Raw genomic sequence first — 12,006 nt, forward strand, 5'->3', positions numbered from 1 at the left:
GTGGAAGTGGGTCTGGGGGATTACGAATGAGGAAGATTGTCGCATGCTTTTCTTTGGTAATGTGAACCGATTGTGGGTTGAGGAGGTTCCTTGCGGGATGAGATTGTTCAGGAGATGGCTGTTAGCTGCTCCACTCCTTCTACCTCTTTTCCAAGGCATTCCTTCAATTGTTTGGAGCCAGATATGCCATTGCATTCTTTTATAGTTGTATTCTTTCTCTGGATTGCACTTGTACACAGACCTATACATGATGTATTTTAAAGTTTCCTACATGCACACACTCTGAGCCCAGGAAGGCAAGTGCTTAATTTCACCAAGGATGTGATGGGCGTGAGATGGGATGGGATTAGAACTCGGGTTTCCAAGCATCACATCTCTCAACCTGCTGCTAAGCTCATGACTGCCCTGTCCAGAAAGGATTTACCCAATAAACTCTTGTGGCTTTTTCTTCTCGTGTCTGTGAGTGCATTGGTTAGTCTACCTGCCCATCTGTATGTGTTCACTTTGTCTGTTTGCATGATTGTGCTTGCCTGTTTTTATGTGCAGTTTCCTGCCTGCTGCGTACACGCACATGTGCCTCTGAGTGATGTGTGGATGATTTATGAGAAAGCAGTCTCCATCCTGTCAGTGTGGCAGTCACAAACATCAGGCACTAATTGTAGAAATTAGCCCATTATCACCCGCTCCTAGCAGTGAAGCCAAGCACGGGGAATAGCATGTCGTGCACTTGTTGGTAGTTATAGCATGTCTGCTGCCCCATGCTATGAGCTGGGAGAGGAAGCACTGTGGTTTTGCTGTGTTTGAACCCTCCACGTAAACACTCTATACTTTTTTGCAGTACTCGTATGATGGCAACGAATCGGGTGACATTTCTGTGGATTTCTCCATCGTGTGGGACGGGGACTTCTACATCGATAAGCCAGCCAACTTCAAAGGTAGCCCCTTCTCCTTCTCCCTTCTCCAGGGGACCCTAGGTTCCTTCCTGACTCATGCGATGCCGGGTGACGCCTCAGGAATTGCACACAAACATGGGTATGTGTGGAGTCGTCCCATTGCAACCTGTAGTCTGTGACAACTTCAGGAGCTGAGACTTCTCCAGGTCTCAGTAGCTAAAGGCAGGGAGAGGGATGAAATAGGATAGAGAGTGGGAGGAGGTGGTAGAAGAAGACAGAGGGAGGGGATAACATAGCATTCGGAAAAGGTGGGAGCTGGCACAAAGGTGTGGGTTGAGGGATAGATTTGGTCAATAATGTGTCTCTCTACTCACCCCTCCCCCGCAGCTCTTCTCTACAAATGCCCCGCCCAGAGGGAGAATTGTGGCCTGTGCCTGAAGGCAGACTCCCGCTTTGAGTGTGGCTGGTGTGCCCCTGAGGACCGCTGCTCTCTGCGGCAGCACTGCGCCACGCCCAAGGTTAACTGGATGCATCTCAGCAAGAGGAATACCCGCTGTACCCACCCCCATGTCACCCAGGTGAGTCTCCCACGCTACGAGTTGTTTTTTTGCTTTTCTTGTGAGAGGAGAGGGGCGCATCGCTTGTGAATTACCTTGGCATCCCGTGTGTCACAGATGACAACAGTTGACAACCTTGCATTCAAGCTGGAAAATATCATGTGACACGTACGTGTTCTTTTTATGTGGAGATTGATCAGTTGCTCTAGTGACCTGTGGATGAACACTCGGAAGTTCAGGGTAACCACTCCTCTTTGTGGTAACCGCACCTCTCTGTGGCAGCAGAGTTTTCTGAAATAATGGCAGACAACTCTAAATCTGTGTTTCTGAAAACTGGTGTGACTTTTATTTGCAGGAAACGTTATTTCCCTGTACGTACCAGGATCAGTCCAGGACACCTGGGTTGTGACTCCGCACCAGTAGATGGAGACAGACTAAAACTTGTGGGCGGAGCCATATAAGCCCCTGTGCCAGTCACAGCCCCTCAGTCTTACTCTGTCTCCAGTAGATGGTGCAGGTCTAGTCACAGCCCTGCCTGACCTGATTCTGGTGTTGGTGTTAGTCAGGTTTGAATTTTTGGGCTAGGTTTTTTGTTAGGCATAGTTGTTTTATATACCAAATTGGGGTTTTCTTTTAATCCCTTAGTCTCGGGTTGCCCCTGCCTCCCAGGGGCGTTGAGAGGTCCCTGAGGGGACTACCCTCCCCCGGTTGAGGCCGCTGCCAGGGTCGAGGACCCGGCTGGTCTAGTGGCAGCGTCAGGGGTGACACCGGGGAGCCCGGTTCACTCACCCCTGCAGGACTAGGGCTCCAGGACCCGGGACAGCGGCGTCAGCGTTTAAAAAAAAAAAAAAGTTTTCTGTTTTTATTTTGTTGCGGCCGGCTCTCCGTTGCTTCGGCGTCGCTGCTCCGTCGTTTTCGCGCAGGGGGGCGCCGAAGGCGAGAGGGGAGGTCGGCCGAATTAGTTTTTTCTTTAATTTTGACGCGCCTCAGTTTTTTACTTCCCGCGGTCGCCGGCTTGCCGCGCGGTCTTCTCAGGCAAGGCCTGTGGGTCGGCGCGCAGCACGCGCGTGTTTTTTCCAGGAGGGCCTCTGCTCGGCCTGCATCCAGGACGGTGAACCAACGTCCAGGGCATCGCGGGGGGCTCGGGCCCGGATCGCGCGTTCGCCGCCGCGAGGGGTAGGCCTCAATAAATAGGCCTCAGGACATTTTCCCGCTCAGCGCGGGATAGCGGCGGCCATTTTGGCCACTGGCAAGGAATTCTCGCGGACCGCGGCAGGCGATTCGGCTCTCCCTCCCGCGTTAATCCCCGCAGCGGGGCGCGGCAGGAGGGGGCGCCGAGGGGAGGGGCTTCAGCCCCGGGGGGATTCCGGCGCCGATTCTTCCAAATCCGGGTCGTTTCTCTGAGGATTTCGCGGGCTTGCTGCGCAAGGTACTTATGTACAAGCGCAGCAAGCGCTCCCGAGGGGGGGGGGCTCTGGGGGGGGCTCCAACCAGGCCCCACCGAGTAAGCGCAAGGCGAAAAAGACCGCGATGCTCGCCCAGGAGCCAGCGCGAGGGAAACGGCTTCCCCGGAGCGTACCTCAGGAGTCAGATCCAGAAGATTCCTCCACGGCGGATACTGGTGGTCTCAAGGAACCCCCGGAGGGGGGCTGAGGAGACGGGGGCGGATGGCTCCGCCCAGCCCGGCGCGGTAGCAGGTACCCAGGCAGCGGACGGGGATGACCCCAAGGTAGTCCGTCTGTTCCGCAGAGAGGAACTGTCGCCATTCATCCCGGCCATTCTCCAGGACCTGGGGATAGAGGCTTCCCCAGTGGTGGTCCGCCAGGAGGTCAATATGGATCCAGTGCGACTGGGATACCCCGGAATTAGGGTTGATAGTCAGCAAGGCCATGGATAAGCTCTACCCGCTCCCGGAGGAGGCGCTGGAGCTTCTGCAACTTCCAAAGGTGGATTCAGCGGTCCTCCACGGTGACGAAGAGGCCCACTATCCCGGTCACGGGGGGCGACGGCCCTTCGGGATATACAAGACAGGAAGCTTGTAGTGCAGCTCAAGAAGATATTTGAGGTATCCGCCCTAGGGGTGCGGGCAGCAATCTGCACTAACTTCACCATGCGCGCTAGTTACGCTGGGCCCAGGTCCTTCAGGCGAATGCAGGCCTGTTGGCGGAGGTGGCGTCTCAGGCTGATAGATTGGAGGCGGCAATAGCTTATGGAGCTGACGCCCTCCACAACCTGCTGCGCACCTCTGCTAGGTCCATAGTAGCCGCAGTTTCGGCGCGCCGTCTCCTGTGGCTACGCAACTGGGCAGCGGATGGCTCTTCCAAAGCCCACCTGGGTTCGTTACCTTTCAAGGAGTTGGATGATTTGATGGTTTCTCTGGGAGAGAACAGGGCATTCTAGCTGCCCGAGGATAGGGCCAGGGCGCGGCCCTCCTTTCCGGCCAGTGCCCGGTTCCGGGGGCCCAGGAAATCGTGCCCTCAAAGATCCGCCGGCTCTTCGTATAGACCATCTTCTTCCCGGAACACTCAATGGCAGCAGTCCTTTCGTGGGAAAAGTTACGGGGAGCAAGGCGGGGCCCTGTCGGGTGCGGGGTCCAAGCCCTCGCATTGAACTCCGGCCGGTCCACCTCTCGTCGCGCCTGCGGCACGCCGTTCCAAATATAGGGGCACGGTTAACTTTATATTTCGAGGAGTGGACCAGGGTGACGTCGGGCCAGTGGGTCCTCGACGTGATAAGACACGGCTACGAGTTAGATTTTGCTCGCATCCCAGCGGACGAGTTCCTGGTCTCGCCCTGCAAGGCCCCAGGAAGAGGGCAGCGATGTTGGACACCTTCCGTCGGCTGGAAAGCTTGGGGGCCATATCCCCCGTCCCTGCCGATCGGCGCGGCTCGGGCCGTTACTCCATTTACTTCGTAGTTCCCAAGAAGGGACGGCACTTCAAGGCCAATTCTGGACCTCAAAGGGGTAAACAGATGTCTTCGCGTTCCCCACTTCGAAATGGAAACGATTCGGTCAGTTATTGCTTCGGTGCGTCCGGGCGAATTTCTGACTCCTCTGGATCTCACAGGAGGCGTACCTTCACGTGGGCATTCAGCCATCGTGCCAGCAGTTTCTGAGGTTCTGCGTTCTGGGGAGGCACTACCAATTTCGGGTGCTCCTTTTTGGTCTTGCAACGGCGCCTCGGACATTCATGAAAGTGATGGTGGTAGTGGCGGCGCAGCTGCGACGGGAAGGTCTTCTAGTTCTTCCTTACCTAGACGATTGGCTGATTCGGGCGAAGTCAGAGAGTCAGTGTCGATGGGCGGTGGACAGGGTCCTCCAGTTCTTGCAGTCCCTAGGCTGGGTGGTCCATTACAACAAAAGTTATTTGGCTCCCACTCAGTCCTTGGAATATCTAGGGGCCTTATTCGACACGAAACGGGGCAGGGTAATCCTCTCTCAAGATCGGATATGCAAACTGCAATCTCAGGTGCGGCGTCTGTTGTCTCTTCGCCGTCCATGAGTCTGCGATTACCTGATGGTGCTGGGGTCTATGGCTTCAACGCTCGCGTTGGTACCCTGGGCGTTCGCTCACCTGCGGCCATTGCAGTCTTCTTTGCTGTCCCGTTGGACACCAGTTTCAGAGGATTTCTACCTACTGCTCCCGCTTGTGGGTCCGGCGAGATCCAGTCTTCTTTGGTGGCTGGATCCAAGTCATCTGTCCTGTGGCATATCCCTTCTCGTTCCCGACTGGACGGTGGTGGCCACGGATGCCAGTCTCTCCGGCTGGGGAGCAGTTTGCCTAGGGAAGTCGGTGCAAGGTCGTTGGTCAGCGTCGCAAGCTCAATGGTCTATCAACCACCCTCGAGACCAGAGCGGTCTGTCTGGCTCTCCAAGCCTTCATACCCTTGGTGCGGGGACAGGCGGTCCGAGTACTGTCAGACAACGCAACCACCGTGGCCTACATCAGTCGTCAAGGAGGGACGAGAAGTCCACTGGTGGCGGAAGAGGTGAGAATTTTGATGGCCTGGTCGGAACAACATCTCAGCAGCATAGCAGCGTCTCACATTGCCGGGGTCGACAACGTGCAGGCGGATTTCTCAGCAGGCATCGTCTAGATCCTGGAGAGTGGGAACTGGCGGACGAGGCGTTTCTTCTCCTCTGCAGGACGTGGGGAGTTCCCCACTTGGATCCGATGGCCACGTGGCACAACGTGAAGGCTCCGCGTTTTTTACAGTCGGCGTCGAGAGCGGGGAGCAGAGGGCGTCGATGCGCTGGTGCTCCCTTGGCCGACGGATGTGCTGCTGTACGTGTTTCCCCCGTGGCCACTGATCGGCAAGATCCTGCGGCGTGTAGAATTGCAACCCATCCAACGTGATCATGGTGGCACCGGAGTGGCCACGCCGTCCATTGGTTCGCAGACCTCATTCAGTTGTCAGCGGAGGCTCCCCTTCGTCTCCACGGCTTCGCGGGGCTGCTTCATCAGGGCCCCGTCTGTTTGGAGGATGTGGATCACTTTTGTCTCGCGGCATGCTTTTTGAGAGGAATCGGTTAAAGAGCAAAGTTTACTCGGACGCGGTTATTGCTACGCTGCTGAGGTCCCGGAAGCAGTCTCCTTCCCTGGCTTATGTCAGGGTCTGGGTAGTTTTTGAGGATTGGTGTATGAAGCGAGGTTTGGATCCCACCGCCGCTGCGGTCTCTGATATTCTGGCTTTCCTCCAGGTGGGACTGGCCAGAGGCTTGGCGTGCAGTTCCCTACGGGTCCAAGTGGTGGCACTTGGTTGTTTGCGGGGGAAGGTCGGGGGGATCCCCTCTGGCTCTTCACCCGGATATAGCCCGTTTTCCTGAAGGGGGCTAAGCATCTCCGTCCTCCCTTGCGTCCTTCCTGTCCGGCTTGGAATCTTAATTGGGTTCTTTCTGCCTTATGTTCGGCACCGTTTGAGCCTTTTTGCAGCGCTCTACTGTCTAGGATCTCACGTTGAAGACCGTGTTTCTGGTGGCGATTTCTTCGGCACGCCGTATCTCGGAATTGCAGGCGTGGTCATGTAGGGAGCCGTCCTTGCGACTCTCCGCCACAGGCGTTTCCTTGCGCACGGTCCCTTCTTTCTTCCGAAGGTCGTCTCGGCTTTTCATTTGAATCAATCCGTTGAACTTCCCGCTTTCGCGGTCGGGGAGTCGTCGGATCCGAAGACGAGAGACTTACGAAAGCTGGATGTGAGGAGGTCCCTCCTTCGCTATCTGGAGGTCACTAATCCTTTTCGGATAACGGATCATCTGTTTGTCCTCCTTTCTGGTCCCAAGAAAGGGGCTGCAGCGTCTCGCACGACGATCGCCCGTTGGCTCTAAGAGGCCATAGGCTCAGCGTACTTTGTACGGGGAAAGACTCCGCCGGTGGGTCTTCGGGCTCATTCGACAAGGTCTCACGCTGCGTCCTGGGCGGAGTCTTCTCAGGTGTCGCCCCAAGAGATTGTAGGGCGGCTACCTGGCAGTCGTTGCATACCTTCGTCAGACATTACCGTCTGGATGTTCAGGCCGCTGAGGTCGGAGGGTTTGGAGAGAGGGTACTCCGAGCAGGACTCTCTGCTTCCCACCCTCGGTAAGTTGGCTCTGGTACATCCCAGGTGTCCTGGACTGATCCTGGTACGTACAGGGAAAGGAAAATTAGTTTCTTACCTGATAATTTCGTTCCTGTAGTACCAAGGATCAGTCCAGGATCCCGCCCGCTGACGGAGAGTCCGCTCATCGTTGTTTCCTTGCGCTCACCGCTTGTTCGCTCTCCCGGTTGGGGAGTCCGGTTCCCGCAGGGGTTGGAATTGTTTCCGATTAAATGGCAAGTTTTGTTAGTTAGCTATGGTTGCCCTTTGGGTTTCTACTTTGACATTACATATGACTGAGGGGCTGTGACTGGCACAGGGGCTTATATGGCTCCGCCCACAAGTTTTAGTCTGTCTCCATCTACTGGTGCGGAGTCACAACCCAGGTGTCCTGGACTGATCCTTGGTACTACAGGAACGAAAATTATCAGGTAAGAAACTAATTTTCCTCTACTAGCTATTCCTCAGGTACACTTGAGTGTTCACAGCTCTCAGATAGCTGTGCTGAGCACTGGGATGCAAGCTTCACAAATGCCGCTGAAATATTCCTTGTGGGAATAACTTGGCTAGTTATTCTTTCTTGGAAAAGCAGGAGGAGTGGAAGAAGTGTCGCCTATTCTTGGCTTTCCTGTGGGGGGAATTTTCAAAAGCATTTACGTGCATAAAACGGGTTTGTGTGCATAAAAGTACACTTGGAAGTGATTTTGTATGTACGTTTATGCATACTTGAAAGAGACGTACTGGGAGTGGAGTTGGGGTCAGGGAAACCATTTACATGCATGCTTTGGATTTTCGAAAGTACACACTTAAATATGTGCATATGCATTTACCCCTGCTCCCAAGCAGCCGAAAATGTGTGTGTGTGTGTGTGTGTGTGTGCCATGCAGGGTTCCATGTACACCTGCCAATTTTCAGAGCGGAATCAGCCATGTAAGCATGCTTTGAAAATTAGGACTGAAGTTCGCGTGTACTTTCTAGACGTGGGCTGGTATAAAACTACCCTCCCTAGATTTAGCTCCTTCCCTTCTCTTGGGCAAATTTTCTGTGGGTGTCCAGTTCCCTCCAAAGTGTGTGTAAGCAGGGTCTCCTAATTATTTACTGTTCCATTGTCCTTATGACCAGAGTGAACATCTCTTTATATGGCATTCTCTCTCTAACCATGTCTGTCTACTATTCTCTTTCAGTGCAAGTTATTCACATACACTACTTCACACACAGAAAATCAACTCTAGTCTGACTTGTACTCCATTTAGAGCATATTCATAACATTCTCTGGACATAGCATTAGAATTCAAAACACATAGGTTTACACATCCAGATCATACCATGTGGCTCATGGGCTACATATTGTATACTTGTTATAGGGTGTAGCCATTTTGTTTCGTAATAGTGTCAAGACTACCCACATTAGATCTCCAGACACGCCGAGTCTCACACGTTAAGTATGAGACTCGCATATTAGGTGTGGGTTTCACGCTCTCACAATGTGACCCCCTCCTCTTGCGTATTAGGCCACTGGGAACAGGGGCGGCAAAATAACTAGGGCAAGCTCCTGCCTGCTAGTGGCCAAAAAAAAAAAGAAGAGAGGCCACGGTGGGGCCACGGAAAACACCATCCCACCATAGTCCGAAGAAAAACCTGGCAGGGCCACAGCAGACTCTTATCCCGCCATGGCCGAAGAAAGGGAGAAGTCCTGAGATCCTGTGTGTGTGTGTGACAAGTGAGAGCCTGTGTGCATGTTCGTGTATGAGAAAGAGTGGAAGCCTATATGCATGTTTGTAAGAGAGAGAGCCTGCATGCATGCGTGTTTGTGTGTATGAGCGTATGTGAGAGAGAGAATATGGGGGTGTATGTGAGAACATTGATGTGTGTGCATGTATGTGTGTGTATATGACAGTGGAGAAAGTTTGTATGCCTCTACCCCCCCCCCTTCTCTCCCCACTAATCTACAACAATGCAGGGTGACTGGAAATAAAAAGTTCCCAGGTACGGAGAGCAGGGGATTTTTATGTCCTTACTAGTTTTAATTATGGCTTATTATTTGAGGTGTCTGCTGGTTTGAAATATTTTATTGTTTTGTTAGTTAAAAATAATTGTTCTGAGTTTTTAACTAGTGGATATTATTCCATTCATTTGTTTTTAAATATTTATTCTTTTGATTAGTATAGTTTTACTATTATGGTTGATGTTTTATATTTCTTGATGTTATTGTCTGATGCTTTATGATGAATGGAATTGTTTGTTTTTTTCCTTTGTTGTTCTACATACAGAGTCTGGCCTATGGTTTCCAGTTCAGTTTTTGTCTACAGGTTTCAGTTTATAGTTTCTGGTCATTTTATTATGTATTTGGTGAGGGTCTGTCTGTGTTCTATACATGCGATTGAGGTGAGGTATTCTGCTAGCATGTAGTTTCTGTGTAAGGATCTATAGCAAACTGGCTTGTTCTGTTTTTCTAATAGGAGGTGTATTTGTGTTTTAGGGCCTGGTATGATATTTGCAGTGTTGCCTTTTCATAGGTAAGGTTGTTACTGTTTGAAAGCTGGCAGTTAGTGCTGTTTTGGTATGAGAGGTTTATTATAATGTAATTGAAATTGTTTGTTCATTACTTTCTGAGGTCCAAACCCACATCCAACATATGTTAAAATAGTCCTAATTCCATATAGGTTTCAAGTGTCTTTTTTGCTTTTTTTTTTCGGGGTTTTCTGGTTGGCATCACAGCAATGCATGTAAATATAATATACATGTAATTTTAAGTGATATGTTTACCTCAGGAGACTGTACTTTGAATGTCCTTTTTCATGTAAAATTTGTTATAAGTGTATAATTTTTAATTGTGTATGGAGAGGGCTGTGGTTGGGCTCAAGTCAAGTCACCTAGGATGCCTAGTACCTTTGCACTGGCCCTGGTTGAGAGCCACACACAGAAAGTGCACATGGAGAGAAAAAGAAGGCCTTAGCAGCACCTGGAGCCAAACACAGACAGAAACTGGAAACCAATACAGCAGGAGACTGGGTGCTGGGAGGAGAACAGTGATATATTCCCCAAATTGTTGAGCACAGCAGTTTCTGATTGTGCTTACTGTCCCCTGATAGAGAAAATGCCATCTGCTTCCCATGGCACAGAGAGCAGCCCATAGAGGGTTCAAGAGAACCCAGATTTATACCATAGACACGCTGCCTGAAAAATCTCATTCTTTGGCCAATCTCACTCATTGGGAGAGACCACCCTTGGCATCTCTGGATCTCACTTTGGTATAAGTAGCAGCATTTTACTTTTTCTGTACCATGCATGCCTATGGTGTGTTCATTACTTTGAAAAGAGAAATGACAAGGTGCGAGAATAAGGGCTCTTACTGAAGTGAGGAAGTGCATCAGTGACATCACTAGTAAACAAAATGGCTTCCCTTGTGAAAGCTGACACTGTATGTTAAAATGTTGGTATCTTGCCAACACAACCTTTTCATAAAATTATCTTGAAAACAAAGTTTCACAGGCCACATTTGGAGCACCCTAAGTCAATTCAGATGGTTTCTTTGGCTAAGTTTGGGACTCAGCCGGAGAAACCGTGAGTTTTAGATTTCCCACCGTTTTGTACGCCTCTGATTTGGATAAAAATTAGCTGGATAAGTTGGAGGCATTCTGGGCAGAGTTGAGGTAGCTCAATAAGTTAATCCAGCTAAGTCTGTTTGTACCAGAGCAAAGTCCTGAAATTAGCCGGCTAAGTTTACCCAGCTAACTAGAACTTTATTTGTCTATAGTCAGTGGTGCGTCTAATCAGCAGCAACTCCGCTGAAGATCCGTGATCATTTATCCAGCTGACTTTAACCGGATAAATTGTCCTCTTGCCGCACTGCTGAGTATTGACCTCCCAGTGTGTGTTTTTTTGTTTTCTTGTGTCTTAGATCCAGCCACTCACAGGCCCGAGGGAAGGAGGGACACGAGTGACAATTGACGGGGGAAACCTGGGTTTTCATTCCCATGAGGTCTGGATCCAGGTAGCTGGAGTCCAGTGTAGCTCTATCCCTACAGAATACATCAGTGCCGAGAGGTAAGGCCTGGGCTATAGTGAAGGATGGAAAACCCATGCCTTTCTTAAGAGTTATGTAAGTCATTTGCGGTGATTCCAGCTGAGGAAAAGGCCGAGAAGGGCTAGGAACCTCCCAATGTCTGATTTTAATAGAGAGAGGGAATGGAGCTTTATAAGAAAAGCTGTGTGACTTGCTCCCTTTGTGCACCCCTCCCCACAATTTTCCTCCGGTCTCTTTACTGCCATGACCCCGGCTCCCATGTCGATCCCCCTCCCCTCCCGAAGGCGGTCCTCTTCTCAGCAGGCTTAACCTTTCCACTGAGGTTCAGACTTCGTCTCAGGGTGTCCATACACAGAACACTCCATTATGTAGGCTTTAGAGAAGGAGAAAGCGCCTCTGTATAGTCATGGGGGCACAAGTTAGATCTTACTCCCCCCCCCCCCTTCCACCACTCCCCAACAAAACGACCTCATGAGAGACAGGGTGAAGGGAGAGGGGGAAAAAAAAAGCCCCTTATTGAACACAAAGGGATTTTTTTCTTTTTCTTTTTCTTTTTTTTTTACTGGACAGAAACAGTGGCCTCTTTGTGTGACTGTAAAGCCCCTCTTGGCCCCCATGGTCCTTGTTGAGGCCTGAATGTTGTCTGTATTAACCGCAGAGTGGCTTGTGGGCAGTAAGGAACTCTCATTGCCTGATTGTAAGTTAAATAAGTCATATGGAATTCATATTTGCACTATTATAGTGGGGGGGGGGGGGGGGGGGGGGAGGAGGGGAGAGGCCCAGGCACAGGTACCAGAGAGGAGCTTGTAAAGTTCCTCCTTCCTCTAGAGATGCATGGTGTGTGGAAAAGAGAGAGAAGAATGCGCAAGGAGGGTGGGATATATTAAAAAAAAAAAAAGAATAAGCCTGAGTAGCCAGAACATTGGTCACCCCTGCCACCCTGAGCTAGTGCTGG

At 51.2% G+C, this 12,006-nt stretch overlaps 1 protein-coding gene across 2 annotated transcripts in view; it reads left to right on the forward strand.

The window, feature by feature from the left end:
• PLXNA3 (plexin A3) overlaps positions 1–12,006 on the forward strand; it is a 314,146-nt gene that overhangs the window by 204,710 nt on the left and 97,430 nt on the right. For both annotated transcript variants that reach the window (XM_029610331.1, XM_029610339.1), the window contains exons 11-13: positions 839–935; positions 1,281–1,471; positions 10,926–11,071. In XM_029610331.1, the coding sequence (XP_029466191.1) occupies positions 839–935; positions 1,281–1,471; positions 10,926–11,071 (434 nt within the window). The remainder of the gene's footprint in view (positions 1–838; positions 936–1,280; positions 1,472–10,925; positions 11,072–12,006) is intronic.

This window comes from Rhinatrema bivittatum, chromosome 1 (genome assembly GCF_901001135.1).
Source record: "Rhinatrema bivittatum chromosome 1, aRhiBiv1.1, whole genome shotgun sequence".
NCBI classification, from domain to species: Eukaryota; Metazoa; Chordata; class Amphibia; order Gymnophiona; family Rhinatrematidae; genus Rhinatrema; species Rhinatrema bivittatum.